Below are 22,024 nucleotides of genomic sequence, written 5' to 3'. Positions count from 1 at the left end.
TGATTACCAATTATTCGCCGGAGATCTGTGCAGTTATTAAGATTCTGCTGGAAGATCACGTGCAATGCTCTTTCAACAGTGTCATCAGCCAGTCGGAGAAATCTGTCTTGTGCGATATTTCTCACAAATTCTTTGCATTGAAACAATGATTGCACACTCACATTTGCATAGCAGCTAACTTGATCAGTATTTAGTAAACAGAGTTGGAACAAGTTCCTGTCTTGTTCCTTGATTTGCCCTTGTTTGTTTTTTTTGGTCTCCATTTGTTCTCTGCTTTTCATTCTCTTTAGTATTGTTGCCACAAATTGTTCTTGATCTTACTGAGAATCCTTTTTCCTTCACTGATTGTGGTGTGCACATTGGCACAGGTTCCATTTTAATAGTTTTACGTAAGCGATTGTGCTCGTCAACAGATTCTTTTGAACAGATAAGTATTGATGGGTCAAATTCCATTAGAAACACATTCTGCAAAGGTTTTGCTCGTGATCGTGCAACATAAGCCATTCCATGTTCAAATAGTGTTGCATCAATATCCAAGAATACTTTGTCCAGTGATACTCCTTGTGGCAAGTGTGCTTTTTCAACTCCCACTTCAATTCCGTTGTCAAACTTTACACTGATTATGCCAACTTGGCCAGTGTTATCCTGTGCAATGCTCTGCATAATTCAGCAGGCACCATTTGTTAGGCCGAGTTCAACGTTGACATTTCGAATTATCATTACTTGCACACCAATGCCAAATTTGAGAACTTCTGGAAACTCTGCTGTTTCAGATCGTTTTTTTTGGCTTTTTTGATCGTCGCCCCGGCGAGTCAGGTTCACTATGTTTTTTCGTTCAAAATTTTTGGAGATTAGCAAAACTATACATTTTTGGAATATTCAGAGCATGAGGAATCCAAAAATTAATGTTGGCATTTGCATGGACACCTTTTGACCTTTTGAGGAGCACATTGAACGTGTGCGCACACAGAGTAGGGTGCGGTGCCAAGCCACCATGATGTGGCAACGTCTGTTCGACCCACTCAAACATGGCTATTATCAGAATGACCATGGTGAGATACTACCTAAAAGAAGGGTTTTTTAAAGGTTTTTTTTTCTTTGATCCAATATGGCTGCCAAACCAAGTGACCAATGACATTATACATTTACATTCTCTCGTATAATTGTTGCGTAGATGACGCTCAATAACTTTCAAACTGATCAGACTAAGCATTGTACCTGTCGAATTATGACGTCATAATTAAGGCAAAAATGAGGTCATCATTGACAACACTTATTCCCAAATGCGGAGTTCTTTGCAATGAGCCACGTTTCAATTTTTTCCATGGAGCGGATTTGGAGATAATAGAGGTGCAACGTTTTTCGATTTTTCCAAGATGGCGCCTGTACCACGTGACCAATGACGTCCTAATTATCAATGAAAAATTCTACAGGAGGAAGTCCTCCTTTGGTGAAAATTTCATGTCCATTGGACTAAGTTGCAGAGAATTTTTTTTCATACTGATCAGATAAAGCGTTGTACTTGTTGAATTATGACATCATAATGAAGGCATCAATGACATCATCATCAATATATCTTATTCTCCATTGGGAGTACTTGACAATGAGCCATGTTTCAATTTTTTCCATTGAGCAGTTTGGGACATATAGTGGTGTAACGTTTTTCCAATATGACGTCCGTACCACGTGACTTACGATGTCATAGTTATGAATAAAACAATTCTACAGGTGAAGGCGCTCCGATGGTAAAATTTCGTGTCAATCGGAACAACAGTTGTCGAGAAAATGTATTTTAAAAATGCAGACACGTACGCACCCGATTGCTTAACCCTGTTTTCGCTTCGTGAGTGCAGGGTGACAAATAAGTGGTTTCGAGCTTTTGAGAGGTGAACCAATTCAGTGACCCAATATGCAAATTCTTAAAATTTCAGGCCAATTAGATGAAAATTGATGATTTAATGCAACCTTGACCTTTTGATCTAAAAAAAAACAAAACAATCGGCTTAAAACTTTTGATAGGTGAACCAATTCAGTGACCCAATATGCAAATTGTTAAAATTTCAGGGCAATTAGATGAAAATTTATGATTTAATGCAACCTTGACCTTTTGATCTAAAAAAAAACAAAACAATCGGCTTAAAACTTTTGATAGGTGAACCAATTCAGTGACCCAATATGCAAATTGTTAAAATTTCAGATCATAAAAATTGACGATTTTATGTGACACTGACCTTCGACCTTTTGATCGAAAAACAACAACAATCGGCTTCAAGATTTTGATTGGTGAACCAATTCAGTGACTCAAAATGCAGATCCTGAAAATTTCAAGTCAAGTGCATGAAATTTGACGATTTTATTTGACACTGACCTTTGACCTTTGACCAAATTATTGTTTTCTCTTCTCCATACTCTCATAATAGAGCTTTGTTGAAAATTTTACGAAATTGACCAAGCTCAAATGGTAAATTAAATTTCCAGGTCAATTGGATGAAAATTTATGATGTTAGGTGATGCTGACCTTTGACCTTTTGACAAAATTATTAATTTATTTTCCCCATAACACACAAACACACACACACACACACACACACACACACACACACACACACACACACACACACAAACACACACACACACACACACACACACGTGATAACAAAACGCTGTCACGTGCGCTCATAACGAATAGTGAACACATCGTGTTAATAACAGTCAACTCGTAAAAGAGCCTTGATTTACATCAAACAATCATTTAGCTAAAAAAAAAAAGCGCAAGTGCCCCCACCGTATGTAACCCATTATCCAGCGATTGGAAAATGCAACTGTTGTGAAATGGCGACCACGCGATGGAGTGGGGGTGCTGCAGCACTCTTTGACCCGATGGAGTGGGGGCACAGGGGCACGCACTGTTTACAGAGTGACTTGGGTCACGGGTTCACCAATGTGAGCCAGATTCATGCGGGGGACGAGGAATGCTCAATTGGTTGCTGGGTCCGGGGGCCTGCTATAAAAGCGGGGAAACCGAGCACGCAGAGAAGCGCAATTTGCACGAGCGATTGTGCATCTTGGCAAAGTGGAAAACGGAATTATCTAGAAGTTCCCATTTCGGCAAAGCGAGAGCTTCCCTCTTCGTTTTTGTTGGTCAGAGTATAATTACGAACCTTCGAGGCAATGCAATTGAATGTTCCTGATTTTCGGTTGAATTTCTTGACCACAATCTTGTAATTAAAGCAACACAGGTAAAGCAACGCAGGCATCCTTTATATGCGATATGAGCCTTGATGGATTGATATAATATTGTGACGATTTTGCGAACTTACATCGAGCGAATTACAATTTATGGAGAAACATTTTTTCCAAATGAACTTTTTTATTCATAACTAAAGAGATCAAACTAAACACTGTTGTAGTTGAAGGAGGTTACATGTCATGAACACCTGCAAAAACCATGTACAAATTAAAACTCAACTAGTTACAAAAAGATTGTGGGAAATCTTCCCACATGGATGTTGGGGGAGTTGAAGCTTTTACATTTTCCATTGTCAATGATTTGGAACAAATTATCACCATCCCTTCCCATATCCCAGATCGTCATGACCACCCTTCCAATGCTTTGGATTTGTTCTTCACCTCCAATTGGTTTTTCTGACCACAACGTTGTGACCGTTACTTTACTTACCACCACTCCTCCTCCTCTGACTGCTCTGACTAAACACCAGTATTGGTATTTCAATAGCTCTGACTGGACTCGTTTACTAAACTTATTTTCTTATTTTCCCTACAAAGCCTCTCTTCGGTGCTGCCTCTGTCTCTGCTGAACATATAGCTGAAGTTATTGGTGCAGGAATGGATGCTTATATCCTCTTCTCCTTCAAGTCTATCTCTCCTACCAACTCTTGGTTCAATAATTCCTGCTCTGCGGCCATTTGTGCAATGGATGCGGCATCTTGGAAATGGGAAAACTCTTCTTCCTCTGACTCGCATTCAGCTCTCATATCTGCCAGAAAAGATTGCAACCTTGTTATTTGTGAAGCAAAGCATTCCTTTATCCAAAATAAATGTGACAACCTCTCATCTTCTTCCACGAATATCTTTCTGGTCATTAGCTAAAAGTATCTCCAACAATTTCTGTTGCTTTACTGTTACGTGCTCCTCCCCAACCCCCGGTCATGGTGTCCCTCCGAGCCCCGAGAGGAGTCACAGCAGAAAAATGTGTTATTCTGTATGTCAAAGATGAATGGTGAAGCCACACCAATTCAATCAATCAATGGTGAAGGTGAAGTTGAAGCCATGAATCAATCAATCAATCTGAATCAATGGTGTCTGAATCTGAATGAATCAACCTGAAACAATGGTGAAGCCCTGAATGGGTTTCTCTCATCTCCTCTTCCTGTTCAGGCTGGAGTTCCCCAAGGCAGTGTTCTGGGCCCTGTGCTTTTTCTGGTCTTCATCAATGATCTCTCTGACTCTCTTGAAAATCCTCTCTATCTCTTTGCTGATGCCTCTACTCTCTGTCGCTCCATTCTTCATCCCTCAGATCGGCAGTCTGCAGCCTCCTCACTCTCTGCAGACCTGGACAAAATCACAGACTGGGCAAACAAGTGGAACATGTCTTTCAAACCTGACAAATCTCACACTCTTACGATGTCTCTCCGAAAATACCGACTGGACAACCCTCCCATCCACTTTCTGAATAATCCTCTCCAAGAAGTTCTGTCACTCAAGGTTTTGGGTCTCACTATCTGCCATGAACTTTCCTGGGAAAACCACATTTCAAATCTGGCCTCCAAAGCCAGTCACCGACTGGGCATCCTCCATCGTGCGAAGCCCTTCCTTGGCACACCTGAGCTCCTCACCACATACAAGGCTTTCATCCGCAGCTCAATGGAATAGTGCTCTCCCCTCTGGGCTGGTGCTCCTGCCTCACACCAAGCTCGTCTTCACGCTGTTGAAACCAAAGCGTTCAAAATCATTGGAATCTCCCACGATGAAGCTAACTCCAAGGGCCTTTCACTCACTCACCGCAGGCAGGTTGGTGGTCTTTCCGTCTTCTACCGACTCCTCTCTGGCCTTGCCCCCCCCCCCCCAGCTCTCTCTGGGCTCTGTCCCGCAAATATTCCTACAGGTCGCACAAGATCTGCCTGCAACCCTCTTATGGTTAAACTGCCAAAATCAAGACTCTCCGCTCAACTTCACTCCTTCATTCCTCTTTTCTCCCGCCTCTGGAACAAACTCCCTCACTCTCTTCAATCCTACTCCACCCTCCAGGTGTTTAAAACAGCTGTTCATCACCATCTCTTATCTTCCCCCATCCAAAACCGTGATCTTTTCTACCCCCGCTAATTTCACCCCAATTCCACTTTTTTGAAATACCAACTTCTGTCCTGGAAGTCCTTGGTGTCCTTGTGTTTTATACTTCTCCCACCCCCCCCCCCCCACCCCAAGCCCTCTCCCTCCCACACATCTCCCTGCTCTCAAATGTTGTGTTTGTGTGCTTCCCCTTCTCTCCCCATCTTGTCTGCCGCTCCCTCCTTTTATATATTTTGTTTGTCTGGTTGATTTGTTTGTGAAGTAAATGTTAGCTCTTTCACGAGCCTCGATTCAGTATACAAAAAAAATTAAAAAAAATTGTTACCAACAAACAAATATTGTATTAAGATCACACAAGAATAACAGTACAACAATAATAGTAATCAAAAGTAAAATCTATATATCCTTTGATGGTACCATCAGTTTCGTAATAGATAACTCACTGTGCTCCAAGTGAGTGAACAAGAACATTCCCAATGTCTTTTTCCCGGCTTCAAACCAAAGTTGATTCCGGTTTCAAACCAAAGTTGATCCCGGCTACAAGCCAAAGTCGATCCGCTCCAGCGATCGATCAGAACGATGTCTAATTGAGACCAGAATCCTGTTCGGATGACAGTCACAGTCACGCGGCCAAAGCTGCGCAAAGGCACCCTCAAGGCAACTGGGAAATCCAAAGGCGCCCTCCAGGCGACTGGGAAATCACACCCTCGGGTATGGACGCTTCACGGCTCCAAATCGGCGAACCGCAGATTTACCTTCAAAATCCACATTACACACACCAGATATACATCTGAATGCGGTGAAAACGGCTGAAGCAAAGCAAAGACCTTGCGCAATGCGCAAAGCGCATGGGTCAAAATGGCCGACAGCCCGTTCTCGAGGCGTAACGGCCCGACGATGATTCTCCTCGGACTCAACCGCCAAAACCTGACACACAGGTTGATCTGTCACAACGATAACAACTCTGTCGCAGGAATCCCTTTCCCGGGAAACCCAAAGTTCACGAGCGACTCTCGTTCAACAACGTTCGCTCAGGACCTTGAAGCAACTCGGCTTCTTGTCCGACGACTCGCTCCGCCTTCTCTCTCTCCTCCTCCTCTTCTACGTCGTCCGGTTCTGGTTTCATTTAAAACATTAACTTTTTTATCTTTTGAAAATAGCAATATCTATTTCCCTTAAACGACAACAATAATAGTACATGGAATCAAAAATGTTTACAGTGGATGAAAACCACAACAACGGAAGTGACGAATCCATAACATTACCTTCCCACGAATTTCCAAACACTTACGTTTTTTTCCCCTTTTCAAAAAGGAGATTTTTTGCTTCCTCTAAAACTCTTCGACAATTCTCTCTTTCTTCACTTTTCTAGCAATACAGCTTTTATTTAATGCCTGGCTTTGATGAGGATGATATAGTCTGTGACTGGAGCCTTCAACATAAATAAATAAATCAATAAATAAAAAAATCAGCCCCATGCGTCCGTACTTGGTGAAAGCAATTTTTGAAAAAAATGACTGCTATGGGTTTTTTTTGGTTAGGTCTCTACCAGATTTACACAGTGAGATGGTGAAGTATTTCTACATTCTTCCCGTAAAAATTGCTCTAGTACTGCTAGATTTGATGGCAATCGTCGATGGACTGCAATCTTCAAGTCTCACCATAAATATTCATTTGGGTTCATGTCAGAACTTTGACTAGACCACTCAAGAACATTTATTTTCTTATTATTCAGCCACACGAGTGTGACTTTAGCTTTGTGCTTGAAATCATTTTTCTGCTGAAATGTGAATCTCCGACCCAGTTTTAGCTTCATGGCTGACTCGAGCAGGTTTTCATCAAGGATTCTCCTGCTCTCTCATCTGGGGAGGTTCCAGCTCCACACAAGGATTTCATCATCAAGGTTTTCAGCAGGTTTTGTCTCATCTGACCACAAAAAGTTTCACATGCATGCAGTATCATGAAGATGCTTTTTCGCAACATACGAGCTTTAACATGCGTCTTTTTCAGTAATGGCTTCTTTCTTGCCAACTGCCCATAGAGACCAGCTATGTGAAGAACAACAACAACAACAACATGCATTTTAAGGCCATTTTCCCTGCCAGAGCGGGGGAGAGCCTTGCGGTCCCCATGACAATCTTCTCCATTTTGCCCTATTTTCTGCATCTCTCCTTGTTAACCCACTTGCCCGCATTTCTTCTTCCACCATCTTTAGCCAAGTCTTTCTTGGTCTACCCCGTCCTCTTCTTCCTTCTACATTCATTTCCATCACTCTTCTCAACCAGTCACTTTCATCCTTCCTCAACACATGACCAAACCATCTCAACCTGTTCCTCTTGACAGCATCAATCACAGGCTCTATTCCCAACAGAGCATCTTGTTCCAACACAGAATCTTGTTTCTCACAGTCTGAGAGTCCTTTAGGTGCTTTTTTGCAAACTCCAAGCGGGCTTTCATGTGTCTTTCACTGAGGAGAGGCTTCCGTCTTGCCACTCTGCCATAAAGCCCAGATCGGAGGAGTGTTGCAGTGATGGTTGTCCTTCTGGAAGTTTCTCCCATCTCCACACAGGATCCCTGGAGCTCAGCCAGAGTGACCATCGGGTTCTTGGTCACCTCTATTATCAAGGCAATTCTCCCCCGATTGCTCAGTTTGGCCGGGCGGCCAGCTCGAGGAAGAGTCCTGGTTGTTCCAAACTTCTTCCATTTAAGAATTATGGAGGACACTGTGCTCTTGGGAACCTTCAATGCAGCAGAATTTTTTTTGTAGGCTTCCCCAAATCTGTGCCTCGACACAATCCTGTCTCTGAGCTCTGCAGGCAGTTCCTTCGACCTCATTGCTTGGTTTTTGCTCTGATATGCATTGTCAGCTGTGAGACCTTATATAGACAGGTGTGTGCCTTTCCAAATCATGTCCAATCAATTGAATTTACCACAGGTGGACGCCAATCAAGGTGTAGAAACATCTTAAAGATGATCAAGAGAAATGGGAGGCACCTGAGCTAAATTTAAAGTGTCATAGCAAAAGGTATGAATACTTATGTCAATGTGATATTTCAGTTTTTACTTTTTAATAAATTTGCAAAACTTTCTAAAATCCTGTTTTCTCATTGTCATTATGGGGTATTGAGTGAAGAATGATGAGGGAAAAAATGAATTTAAACGATTTCAGCATGAGGCTGCAACATAACAAAATGTGAAAAAAGTGAAGGGGTCTGAATACTTTCTGAATGCACTGTATATGGCAATACCCGGACAAGCAATGATAGGTACCATAATATAATATTTGGCACTTCTTATTGAGGGACTGCAAATGGCTATTCTTCCCTGTTTTGTACATACAAACAAACATACATACATACTATTGCGGTTTTGAGAACCCACACTTGTAAATAAATAATCACTTGTAAATATGACATTAAAGGTTAAAGGTAGCACCCTTAGATAGGCCACAGCAACAGGTAGGTCACCATAGGAATTCCAGTTATTTCATTATTATGTGTTTAGTTAAGGCTGTGTTTCCAATATCTGAATCTGCATTGCGTTAATTAAATAAGAGTAGGTCCCAATTCCGGCCATTTTGCGACCTCCCTCTCCAAGCGACGCCATTACGCGGCCCTGCCAGCAGCGTTCGCTGCCTTGAGGAAGCTCGTTCAAACGACGCCATTAACCACGCAGTCGGCACGAGGAAAAAGGGGGCGGACCGGCAAGAAGAAGGTGTGGCCTGTCATCCAGCCGTCAAAGGCGTGGCCGGTAAGCCCTCACCAGCCAACCAGGGCTGAGGGAATATCGCCGACGGGCGTGGTTTGGCGGAGCGCAGAGTGATCTTGGCACGCGTTATACAAGCGCGAGCGCAAAGCCCTTTGACGGACTTTTCACGGACTGCGCCTATTGTGAAGGACTGGAGAGGACTGCGCCTATTGTGAAGGACTTGAGAGGACTGCGCAGAGACGTCTGATTGTAACGGACTGTGCCGAGGACTGCTTCTTTGATGGACTTGTTGGAGGCGCGCACATTGAAAGAACTTTGAGAGGGAGAGCGTTTGGCGCGAATGTACAGTTATTACGTACGAAGCATCCCAGTCCCCCCGATATATGTAAGGTCCGCTCGCGTTGAATGATACGTGGAGCTGCCTGTCGAGTTTTCGCCCGCGGAACCAGAGCCTCACCTGGAGCCTGGACCATCTACCTGGACCTTCCACCCTACCAGCTACAATCCCCGTGTGAGTGTGTGTGTTTGTCTGGGCTCGTAAGTTAAGACTGTTTTAAGACTTCCCTGTGTCCTGCTTCTTCCTCTTCCTTTCTTGTACATTCTTTCCTTTCCTCTTTTTGTTTGTAATAAATTTACCTTGTTCTTTCTTGCTTTTCCCTAATCCGATCGCATCCGTCTTTTCTTCCATTGGGTAAACGTGGCACGATTGGAAACCGCTTAAAATCGGGTTTAGTCTTTGTTAACGGCCCGAATCGCAGCTCGCTTCGCTCGGCGTGTCCGTTAACGCCGTGGTTTGGGTGGGAGTTATCTCCTTGCTTTACGGCCGATGGTAGTACTTAGGTAATTTGACTAAGACTCGACCAACAACCCTACTTACTACCGAACGGAAGGAACGTTATAACTTCCCAGGACTCGGGACGGCCAGCTTAAAAAGACAAGGGGATTAACCCACACCTCCCCCTTGATAAGGGGAGAGCCGACCCCCAAGATCCGCAACAATACATACATACAGAGTTTATACCATGGACTTCGAAAACGATTTATTATAAGTTTTTGCATGCCATATGAACATGATAGAAGTCGGGTCAATTAAAGATGCATGTTTCTCTCCCTTAAACCCCAGATATCGTTTGTGCATTGTAGAGATGGCCAGTGCTTTGGGGACCAGTGAGTTATGGTGGCCATCACTCCAGGGCAGCATGCTCATCTTCAGCACCATTTTCCTTGCACTCGTGACTCTACACCGCATTGTGGGTAAGCGACAAAATGGGGTTCACTCCATACCAGGACCCTATCCTTGGCCCATTGTGGGGAACATTTTCCAGCTAGGAAAGAAACCGCATCTCGTCTTTTCTGAGATGGTAAACAAATACGGAGAGGTGTTCAGCTTGAAAATCGGCTCACGGCCTGTCGTCGTCCTCAATGGCCTGGACACCATTAAGAAAGCTCTTGTAAGCCAGGGTGAAGACTTCGCTGAACGTCCCTACTTCAAATCAATGGAATTGGTAGCTCGAGGTCAGAGCTTCATCTTCAACAAGCCGTATAATGCTGAGTGGAAGGCTTACAAGCGTGTTGCACAAAATGCCCTGCGCACCGTGTGCTCAGAAGAGGCTGAGATCAGTGAATGCTCATGTGCTCTCGAGCAACATGTGTGGGCAGAGGCGCGATACTTCGTTCAGATGTGTGTCGATCTGACTGCAGAGCACGGGGCGTTTGACCCAGAACAACATCTGACGGGGTCCATTGGCAACGTCATCTCTGCTATTCTCTTTGGTCGGCGTTTTGAGCATGATGACAAGGAGTTCATAAACACGATGCATGTCGCTGACGACTTCGCAAAGGTGGCAAGCACTGAGAACCGCTCGGACTTCATACCGATTCTGCAGTATCTGCCAAACTTCGTCATGAGAAGGTTCAATGAGAACATAACCACGTTTAATTCATTCCTCGAGCGGAATGTGCTGGAGCATTACAAACCAAATGGATTGACGAAGGTATGTTTCAGTGTCCGTGTCTGCCTTTACCATTCCTTCTATTATTTAAGCAGTACGTGCTCAATATTTAATGTTTATTAAACAATTATTTTGTGTTCCCTACTCCCGCAGAACAACCTCTCAAACGTGACGGATTCTCTCATTGCTCTGAGCAAAGAAACTGAATGCGATGAAAACGTCAACCGTCGAATCTCGAAAGAGCAAATCATCACCACAATAATAGACCTGTTTGGTGCAGGTAGGTGCACCCACTGTCGTGTTTACTACAAAAGCAATCTTTTCAAACAACGAAAGTTATTTGTGAACATGAGGAATATTATTTAATTATTTACATCACTCTATGTGCCCACACCAGGTTTTGACACAGTTTCAACTACATTAAACTGGTGCCTCCTTTACCTCGTGAAATTTCCTGAAATTCAGGAGAAGATTCAGAAAGAGATCGGTGAGTTATATACTGTACTGTACCTTTGACATGTCGCTAAACAAAAATTTCTTTACATCACGCATATTGAGACGAACCCAATTACTTCGATACATTTTCAGCCCTGTTGCCCAATGAACTTGGCCATGTTGATTGCTTTCTATAACTGGAGAGCTCATAGAACACCTTATACCACGCAGTCTTGAGAAACAAGGACATGGGCTGAGTCTACCAGCGGCAAATTTGATTGGTCGTGATGACGCACAATGCCGTAATATTTTGACAAAGTACTGCTCAACAGAAGTGTTTTGAAAGTACCAAAAAGGCGATTTGTGTTCTGCAGTATTAAAGTATATTTCAATTTAAATAAAACGAGTGATGTACCCGTGCTACACACGGGTGGGAGGCCAGCAGCAAACAGACAATGCAGAAACGATGAATTCTAGAGCATGAAACCAATAAATTCCACATTCCTGAAGCACCTTCAGTTGCATGTCAGACATGGACAGCAAGTTTTTTTTTTTTTTTTTTGTATACAGGATCGAGGGTCGTGAAAGAGCTAACATTTATCACATAAAAAATTAAAACAGACACACAAAGTATATAATAAGGGGAGCGGTAGACAAGATAGGGAGAGAAGGGGCAGCACACAAACAACATTTGAGAGCAGGGACATCGGGAGATCTGTGGGAGGGAGAGGGCATGGGGGGGGAGGAGGCATAGGAAGGGGGTGGGGGTGTGAGAAGTATACAACACAAGGATACTACAAGGACTTCCAGGAAAAAAGTTGGTATTTCAAAAAAGTGGATCTGGGGTGAAATTAGCAGGGGTAGAAAAGATTAAGGTTTTGGATGGGGGAAGATAAGAGATGGTGATGAACAGCTGTTTTAAAGACCTGGAGGGAAGAGTGGGATTGAAGAGAGTGAGGGAGTTCGTGAAGGACTTCCATGAAAAACGTACCCATTGGCAAACAAACGGGTATGTTTGTTCCATTCCCAGTCAATGGTGAATCTGCATATGGCGATCCGCGAATTCACGTTTAGAAAGTAGAAACCGTCACGGCATTTCGTCATTCACTTAAACTCGATATCTCTTTTTTCATTCCAAACAGCATAACTCCAATCACAAATGAAATAACATTAATATAAAAATAGACTTTTAACAACATTTGTGACATAAACAAATATTGAAATCCTGATGTGAAGTTCCGTACGGTTGGGTGAATACAATTACGAATTCAAAATCGAAATTGTATTCACTCAATTCCAATCATCAATTGATACTTTAACAAAACAATTAACACAATTAACGTTTAAACATTACAATTGAAGGACGGTTGTATTGGGATATTATCAAACCCACGCATTGCCGTCATCTGTCCACTTCCGCATCTTCCACAATCTGTCCACAATTATGAACCTGCCGCGAATGCGGAAGTGGACAGATGAGGGCAATGCGCGGGTTTGATAATATCCAAATACAACCGTCATTCAATCGTAATGTTAAATCGTCAAACATTAATCGTGTTAATCGTTTTGTTAAAGTATCAATTGATGATTGGAATTGAGTGAATACAATTACGATTTTGAATTCGTAATTGTATTCATCCAACCGCACGGAACTTCACATCAGGATTTAAATATTTGTTTATGTCACGAATGTTGTTAAAAGTTTCTTTTTTATATTAATGTTATTTCATCTGTAATCTGGACAGACAGAAAGACAGAGAGAAGTGAGCCAATTGCTGAACCATGCTTTTTGCTTTGCGTGCGTGGGGTAATGAATATATTCCCGTTGGAAAGGTGTCAAGCATTGAATTATCTTTATTCGAAAAAGACAAAATTTAAAAAAGTGTTACAATTGCTGAGCCACAACACTTTACAGCACAAATGCTAAGCCACAACAGAAAGATTTCTGGTTCTGTAGAATCATGCAATCATATTTTCATGATTTCAAGTAGAATATCGCTCATTCGTCGGTATATAGGCATCCCACATTTGTCAGTTACATCCCTTAGAAATGACTATTTAGGAGTGTAAATGAGGATTAAGTTTGCATGACCAGAAATTGTGGTTGAGTTCACAGTTGAGTTTGCCACAATCCAAGAGCGCTGTTGTGTTTGTTCCTGTTTTTATCTGCATCCCCAGATGCAGCAGTGGACAGGAGTAATTTCCCGAGGCTGACTGACAAGCCCAATCTGCCATACATTGAGGCCTTCATGCTGGAAGTTTTCCGTCATTCCACTTTTCTCCCTCTGGCTGTTCCACATTGGTCAGTGTGCCGAGATGTATAATACGTGTATTAAAAAATCGTGGCTTAGTCATTGACATAATTTGAAACAAATGCAGTTGAGTAATGAGGTAAACTTTTTCCCATGTTCCTCCGTAGCACTACGAGAGACGTTGTATTTGAAGGTTACTTCATTCCCAGAAATACCTGTGTGTTTGTGAACCAATGGCAAGCAAACCATGACAGGTAATGCATATCACATCACTGCAGGAGTACAATATGTCTCAATAAAATGTAAACAGACTTTATTTGATATATCAGGAAAACTAATTAAATTGCAGAGATTGGGGCAATACCTAAAATATCGCATGAGCCCATGATGGCTGTTTACCCATAAGGCTGTGCAGAACAACATGATAGTATCGTTTCCGATGTATAAAGTCTGTTAAGCTTTTATTGAGACACCCCCTCCCCTGTCTCTACAGTTGTGGCCAAAAATAATGACACCATTACAATTTTCAAACAACTCACAATTTTCTCGAAAAATAAGTTGAAATTGACAAAAGTATTTGGTCTCCACAAATCTTTATTTCACTGTTAATGTTACAGAAACTTTGTTTTTGATTCAGAACGTAATATATCCTTTCAAATTAGAAAATAAAAAGAAATGGCATTGACAAAATTATTGACACCCTCGACTTATTTGGTGGCACTTTGGACAAAATAACTGCAGTCAAGAACATCCTATAGTCATCAATGAGCTTCCTACATCTCTCGACTGGCAGTCTGGCTCACTCTTCTTGTGCAAACTGCTCCAGTTCTCCCAGATTTGAAGGTTGCCTTCCCCCAACTGCTGTTTTCAGATCTCCCCACAAGTGTTCAATGGGATTTAGATCTGGACTCATTGCTGGCCACTTCAGAACAGTCCAACGTTTTGTCTTGAACCAATCCTGGGTGCTTTTGACGTGTGTTTGGGGTCATTGTCCTGCTGCAAGGTCTATTACCTTTAACGGAGACCCATCTTTCTTACATTGGGTTGAACATTGCGCTCCAAAACGCCTTCACAATCTCGTAATTTCATGATGCCATGCATACATTCAAGGCAGCCAGTGCCAGAGGCACCACGCCAACCCCAAAACCGCACTGAACCTCCTCCATGTTTGACTGTAGGAAAGGTGTTATTTTCTTTGAAGGTTCATATTGTTTTCTGCAACCATGGAGATGATGTGCTCTGCCAAAAAGCTCTAATTTGGTCTCATCTGCCTCAGGACATTCTCCCAGAAGGATTTTGGCAATCTCCAGTCGGGCTTTCTTAAGTCTCTCTCTCTCAGCAGTGGGGTCCTCCTCGGTCTCCGACCATAGAACCCCCTTTAATTGAGTTGGTGGCGGACGGTGCGAGTCAAAACTGTCATACCTTGTGTCTGAAGGTCAGCTTGAATCTATTTGGCAGTTAATGGAGGTGCTTTCTCCACCAGTCGAACAATCCTTTGCTGCAAACTTCGATCAAGTTTTCTCCTGTGGCCACGTCCAGGAAAGTTGGCTACAGTGTCATGGGCCTTAAACTTCCTGATAACATTGTATACGGTGGACACAGGAACATCAAGGTCTCTGGAGATGGACTTGTAGCCTTGCGATTGTCCATGCTTGGCTGTAATCTTGTGTCTGACCTCCTCAGACAATTCTCTGGTTTTCTTTCTTTTCTCCATGCTCATATACATGGTGACACAAAACAACAGAATGACTCCTTTTCTCTATTCAAACTGGTTGAATGAGTGATTTTTATACTGCAGGCACCTGCAACTCACCACAGGTGAGTTCATTTCCAAAGTAAAGGAGAATCACCTGCTTGAAATCAAATTATTTATACCGACTTCTAAAAGGTGCCAATAATATTTTCCAGGACATTTTAGGATTTCTGTGTGGAATAAGCAAAGATTTAGTAATTTTTTTCAGCTTTTTTTGTTTTGGTCCAATGCAAACAAAAGAAACACATATGTGGATACCAAAAGATTTTTTAATTTCAACAATTTTCTGGAAGAAATGGTGCATTTGAAAAAAGTGAAGGGTGTCAATATTTTTGGCCATGACTGTACTTTGACGTCTGGCTCCTTCAATTTCATGTGCCCCGATCAACGTTACTTTTCAGAAAAATGTTCATGGTATTCCTTTGGAAAATGTAATACAATTATTATGGCAGTTTCCCTCCAAACATCTTCACAATTTATTGCGAGTTGGGTATTTAGATTTTAAAAGCCAGACGTCCATCGTAAAGGGATCACTTTGAAGTTTCTTTTCAAATTATTATAAGGGTTTGAAAACTTTATTCTATAAGTTGTGGAACACTTTTTGCTTGTTTCAGCTGTGCTGTATAAAGTTGCATTTCAAACATTCGGCTTGAAATTTCAGATGTTACATAAACAGATGGCATGTTATGAGAATAAGCATACGCAATTTCCACACTGAAAGTGAACATGGTTTCATGATAATGCTCTATTTCTTGGCGGTTTGGCAGAAACGTTTGGAAAGAGCCGGAACGCTTCCTTCCGGAGCGCTTCATCAAGGGAGATGGTCAAATTGACCGCGTGGCTGGAAACGATGTGCTCTTATTCGGCATGGGCAAGCGACGCTGCGCCGGGGAACACATTGCTCGCATGGAAGTGTTGCTCTTCCTGGCGATCATTTTGCAGCAGCTCCACATTGAGGCACGACCAGGCAAGGTCATTGACCTGACTCCAACAGCCGGTCTAACGATGAAGCCCAAGCACCATAAGTTATCCTTTATAGCACGGAAATGAAAGATTGCTTGAGGTGAAAAATTACTCAAGAAAAACTGATTTAGGGATGAAAAATCTCAAGCATAGAACTTGCAAAGACAGCAATTGCTTTCGCCTGCAAAGCAACCGATTTAGGTGCATCGACCAATATTTTAAGGCTTAAGGGGTCAAATTATACATTGTGCTTTAATGTTCCTTCTTATCACTTCATGCAAAATATATTTCAGAACATCTAAAAAAAAATTCACCATTGAAAACTCAGAGGATTTTGTCGATATCATCATGCCTGAGGCTCCCGTTAACACAGTATACCACAGTCCTGGGACCTTTAGTCTCGGGATATGGCCCAAATGGTCTTTTATTGCACTGCGTTCAATGGATGCTACAACTAGCGTTCCCCAAAGATCATTCAATTGGGTGGAAATGGACAGCAAACACACTCGAAAAGCAGATGGCTCAAATACACGTTTTTGTAGATAAAAGGTACAGGGAAGAGGGTGGACAAGACACTACTAATAAACAGTATAAACCAAGAAAATCAAAAGGAAACAAAGAGGTGGATGGGAATATGCAAACTATTTTTTTGTGTGTGTACTAAGTCAAGGCTCGTGTAAGAGCTAACACATAGAACATATAACAAAGGGAGCGGGATACAAGAGATGGAGAGAGATGGAAGTACAACAAGAGTAGGGAACAGGAACATCGGGAGATCTGTGGAAGGGAGAGGGATGGGGCGGGGTAGACAAGATGGACGCTGCAAGGACTTTTAGGAAAGAAAATGCAACTTGAAGGAGGTGGATTTGGGGTGGACTAACAGGGGTAAAAAAGATCAAGGTTTGAGATGGAAGAGTGGTAAATGGCACCACATTTACACGTGATAACTAGAACGGCACTCAGTGGAGAGCATACCTCCGCCTGGTTGGCCATATCACTCAATGGTGAATAATCACTTCAAAAATTATACGAGTTGGATCCGGATCCGGATATTCACCATAATTGAATAGATTCTTTCTTGTCACACACACACACAACCTGCCCAACAAGTTTCGTCCAAACCCATCCACAACTTTTTGAGATATGCTGCTATGTATATGTGGCCTGATCTCCCAATGGTGAAGAATCACTTAAACAAGCGTTATGCCTAGGTACCCCGTCGGTGAAGTGATGCGAGTTGACAAAGTGGAAGACGCAAGGCGGCCATCTTGGATTTTGACGTGGCGACCCAATTTCCAATAGCCTTCTTCATTATGCCTAGATACACCCACACACCAGATTAGAAGTTGGTACTTCGCTTATTTTTCAAGATATTCCGCTCACAAGGTTCAGACATACATGGCGGCGGCCATCTTGGATTTTGACGTGGCGACCCAATTTTGAATAGGCTTCTTCCTTATGCCGAGATACACCCACACAGCAGATTATAAGTTGGTACCTCGCTTATTTTTCAAGATATTTCGCTCACACGGTTCAGACATACATATGGTGTCGGCCATCTTGGATTTTGACCTGGCGACCCAATTTTCAACAGCCTTCTTCCTTATGCCGAGATACACCCACACACCAAATTAGAAGTTAGTACTTCGCTTATTTTTCACGATATTCATCTCACAAGGTTCAGACATACATGGCGGCGGCCATCTTGGATTTTGACGTGGCGACCCAATTTTCAACAGCGTTCTTCCTTGTGCCTAAATACACCCACACACCAGATTAGAAGTTGGTACTTTGCTTATTTTTCTGCATATTTCGCTCACAATGTTCAGACATATATATGGTGGCGGCCATCTTGGATTTTGACGTGGCGACCCAATTTTCAATAGCGTTCTTCCTTATGCAGAGTTTTTTTTTTGATTTTTTTTTGTATACAAGATCGAGGCTCGTGAAAGAGCTAACATTAATCACACAAAAAGACAAACCGACACACAAAACACAAAAAACAAGGGGAGCGGCAGACAATATGGGGAGAGAGGGGGAAGGACACAAACACAACATTTGAGAGCAGGGACATCGGGAGGCCTTGGGGGGAGGTGGGAGAGGAATAAAACATATGAACACTGCAAGGACTCTGGGGTGAATTACCGGGGGTAGAAAAGATCAAGGTTTTCTATGGGGGAAGATAAGAGATGGTGGTGAACAGCTGTTTTAAAGACCTGGAGGGAGGAGTGGGATTGAAGGGAGTGGGGGAGTTTGTTCCAGAGGCGGGAGAAAAGGGGAATGAAAGAGTGAAGGTGAGCAGAGAGCCTAGACTTTGGCAGTTTAACCATAAGAGGGTTGCAGGCAGATCTTGTGCGACCTGAAGGAATATTGGGGGGACAGAGCACAGAGAGAGCTGGGGGAGCAAGGCCGGAGAGGAGTCGGTAGAAGACAGAAAGACCACCAACCTGCCTGCTGTGAGTGAGTGAAAGGCCCTCGGAGTTGACTACATCGCAGGAGATTCCAATGATTCTGAAAGCTTTGGCCTCAACAGCGTGAAGCCGAGCAAGGTGTGAGGCAGGAGCACCAGCCCAGAGGGGGGAACAGTATTCCATTGAGCTGCGGATGAAAGCCTTGTATGTGGTGAGGAGCTCAGGTGTGCCAAGGAAGGACTTCGCACGACGGAGGATGCCCAGTCGTCGAATGGCTTTGGAGGCCAGCTTGGAAATGTGGTTTTCCCAAGAAAGATCATGGCATATACTGAGACCCAAAAGCTTGAGCGACAGAACTTCTTGGAGAGGATTGTTGAGAAAGTAGATGGGAGGGTTGTCCAGTCAGTCCTTTCGGAGAGACATTGTAAGAGTGTGAGATTTGTCAGGATTGAAAGACATGTTCCACTTGTTTGACCAGTCTGTGATTTTGTCCAGGTCTGCAGAGAGTGAGGAGGCTGCAGACTGCCGATCTGAGGGATGAGGAATGGAGCGGCAGATAGTGGAGTCATCAGCAAAGAGATAGAGAGGATTTTCCAGAGAGTCGGAGAGGTCATTGATGAAGACCAGAAATAGCACAGGGCCCAGAACACTACCTTGGGGAACTCCAGCCAGAACAGGAAGGGAAGATGAGAGAAATCCATTCAGGGCCACACGTTGCCTACGACCAGAGAAGAAATCCGCCTGCCATGAGTGGAGATTTCCCTGAATACCATAGGAGGTGAGTTTGGTGAGCAGAGCTGGGTGCCAGACCGTATCGAAGGCACGTGATATGTCAAGTGAGACAGCTCTGATTTCCTGTTTGGCATTGAGGACATCCATCCATTGTTGAGACAGCAGAAGCAACATGTCCAGAGTAGAATGACCTGGTCTGAATCCAAATTGATGATCAGAGATCAAGCCAATGGAGAGGAGGAAGGATTTGATATCTGAAGCAATGATGGATTCCATGACTTTGCTGATAATTGGGAGCAGGCTGATTGGTCTGTAGTTGCAAGGATCTGTTTTTGCACCTTTTTGTGAAAAGTGGTAATGTTTGCTGATTTCCAAGATGCTGGCAGATGACCTTGAGCAAAAGAGAGGGTGAAAAGAACAGAGAGAGGGTGAGATAGAGCGGCAGAGCAGGATTTTAGGACCCGAGGGCTGATGCCATCTGGTCCAGTTGCAGAATCAGAGTCGAGGTTTGATAAAAACTTCTCCACCTTGTCAGGAGAGAAGGACACAGAGTCCAGGAGCAGTTGGGTTCGACTGGGAAAGGTGGGAGCAGAGAGAGATGGGTTTGGGACACAAGATTTTGAGGCAAACACAGAGTTGAGGCATTCGGCTTTGTCACGTGCGGTGTCAACTGTGTCGCCATTTGAGGTAAGGGAGGGGATGGGGGGGGAACAAAACACCAGAAACGGATTTGACCAGACGCCACCAGGATTTGGAGGAAGGAGACTGGTTTGAGAGTTCAATCTTGAGTGTGGAGAGATAGTGCTTCCTGGCACTCCTGAGGGTAGAAACACACTTGTTTCGAGCTTGGTGGAAGGAACTGAGATTGCCTTCAGTTGGATTTGCATTCCAAGACGCAAAGGCAAGTTGTTTCAGGGCAACTGCCTCACCACAAGATTCAGTGTACCATGGACGGGAGGAAGGGTAAGACAACTGAAGACGAGATGGGATAAATCTGTGCATGAGAGAGAGCAGTTTGCTTTGGAAGAATTCCCAGGAAGAATTGATGTCAGAGGCATTAGAGATGGGAGACCAGTCCAGTTGATTGATGGCTGCTTGCAGACCGTGCCAGTCGGCCTGAGTGAAATGCCAGACTCGTCGGCGCTGAGGAGGCTCTCTGAGAATGGCCAGTGAGATGTTCACTTTAACAAGCACATGATCAGAAGAACCGATTGGAGCAGAAGAAGAGCAGCAGACATTTGCAGGGAAGTTAGTCATAACCAAATACACCCACACACCAAATTAGAAGTTGGTACTTCGCTTATTTTTCAAGATATTCATCTCACAAGGTTCAGACATATATGATGGCGGCCATCTTGGATTTTGACGTGGCGACCCAATTTTAAATGGCCTTCTTCCATATGCCGAGATACACCCACTCACCAGATTATAAGTTGGTACTTCGCTTATTTTTCAAGATATTTCGCTCACAAGGTTCAGACATATATATGGTGGCGGCCATCTTGGATTTTGACGTGGCGACCCAATTTTCAATAGCATTCTTCCTTAGGCCGAGATACACCCACACACCAGATTAGAAGTTGGTACTTCGCTTATTTTTCAAGATATTCATCTCACAAGGTTCAGACATACATGGCGGCAGCCATCTTGGATTTGGACGTGCGACCCAACTTTCAATGGCGTTCTTCCTTATGCCGAGATACACCCACACACCAGATTAGAAGTTGGTACTTCGCTTATTTTTCAAGATATTTCGCTCACAAATTTCAGACATATATATGGTGGCGGCCATCTCGGATTTTGACATGGCGACCCAATTTTCACTAGCGTTCTTCCTTATGCCGAGATACACCCACACACCAAATTAGAAGTTGGTACTTCGCTTATTTTTCAAGATATTCATCTCACAAGGTTCAGACATACATGGCGGTGGCCATCTTGGATTTTGACGTGGGTTGTGTAATGAAAATGTATCTAAGTTGAACCCAGGTGTGATGCTCTCTCTAACCACTGAGAGGCGTCTACAAGAACTTGGACGACTATCGCTCCGAGACACTCCTGTGACATTTAAGCCATGTCATGTACACTCGAATGGTGCGTATACATAGATAATCTAGGCTTGCTTGCATTGAATGATATTACTGATTGATTATATCCATGATTCCATGATCCTGATATATTGCATGACTGTATTCTTACAGGATGTTGCCAGAGATCAAATTGTCATTAAACCTCCTACCAGGTCAAAGTTGTGGAACTCACTTTCATTACAATTAATGACAATTTGTCTCGCCGTTCGATCGAGAACAAGAGGCGAACGGGAGCATCATGGCGGGACACAGAATGATCCAGGTGCCGCTCTTTGCAGCCGACCCACAAGCAGCGGATGCGGGCGCGGAGCTGACACATTGGCTGAAAACCTTGGATAAATCAATTCAAGGCTCAGGAAGCCGCCGTCACCAATGAAACGAAATTAGAGGTACTACAAACAAAAGTACATCACAACGT

At 43.3% G+C, this 22,024-nt stretch overlaps 1 protein-coding gene across 1 annotated transcript; it reads left to right on the top strand.

The window, feature by feature from the left end:
• The first annotated feature begins 2,929 nt into the window (after nucleotides 1-2,929).
• Nucleotides 2,930-21,764, top strand: LOC137416445 (cytochrome P450 1A1). Its single transcript, XM_078774817.1, has 8 exons — nucleotides 2,930-3,141; nucleotides 10,142-11,012; nucleotides 11,124-11,250; nucleotides 11,368-11,457; nucleotides 13,584-13,707; nucleotides 13,825-13,911; nucleotides 16,178-18,272; nucleotides 21,066-21,764. The coding sequence occupies exons 2-7, from the start codon at nucleotides 10,164-10,166 to the stop codon at nucleotides 16,458-16,460; spliced, it is 1,560 nt and encodes a 519-aa protein (XP_078630943.1). The 5' UTR covers nucleotides 2,930-3,141; nucleotides 10,142-10,163; the 3' UTR covers nucleotides 16,461-18,272; nucleotides 21,066-21,764.
• Nucleotides 21,765-22,024: the final 260 nt, after the last annotated feature.

Source organism: Myxine glutinosa, chromosome 3 (genome assembly GCF_964187855.1).
Source record: "Myxine glutinosa chromosome 3, kmMyxGlut1.1, whole genome shotgun sequence".
NCBI lineage: Eukaryota > Metazoa > Chordata > Myxini > Myxiniformes > Myxinidae > Myxine > Myxine glutinosa.
This window is presented reverse-complemented; position numbering and strand designations above follow the sequence as displayed.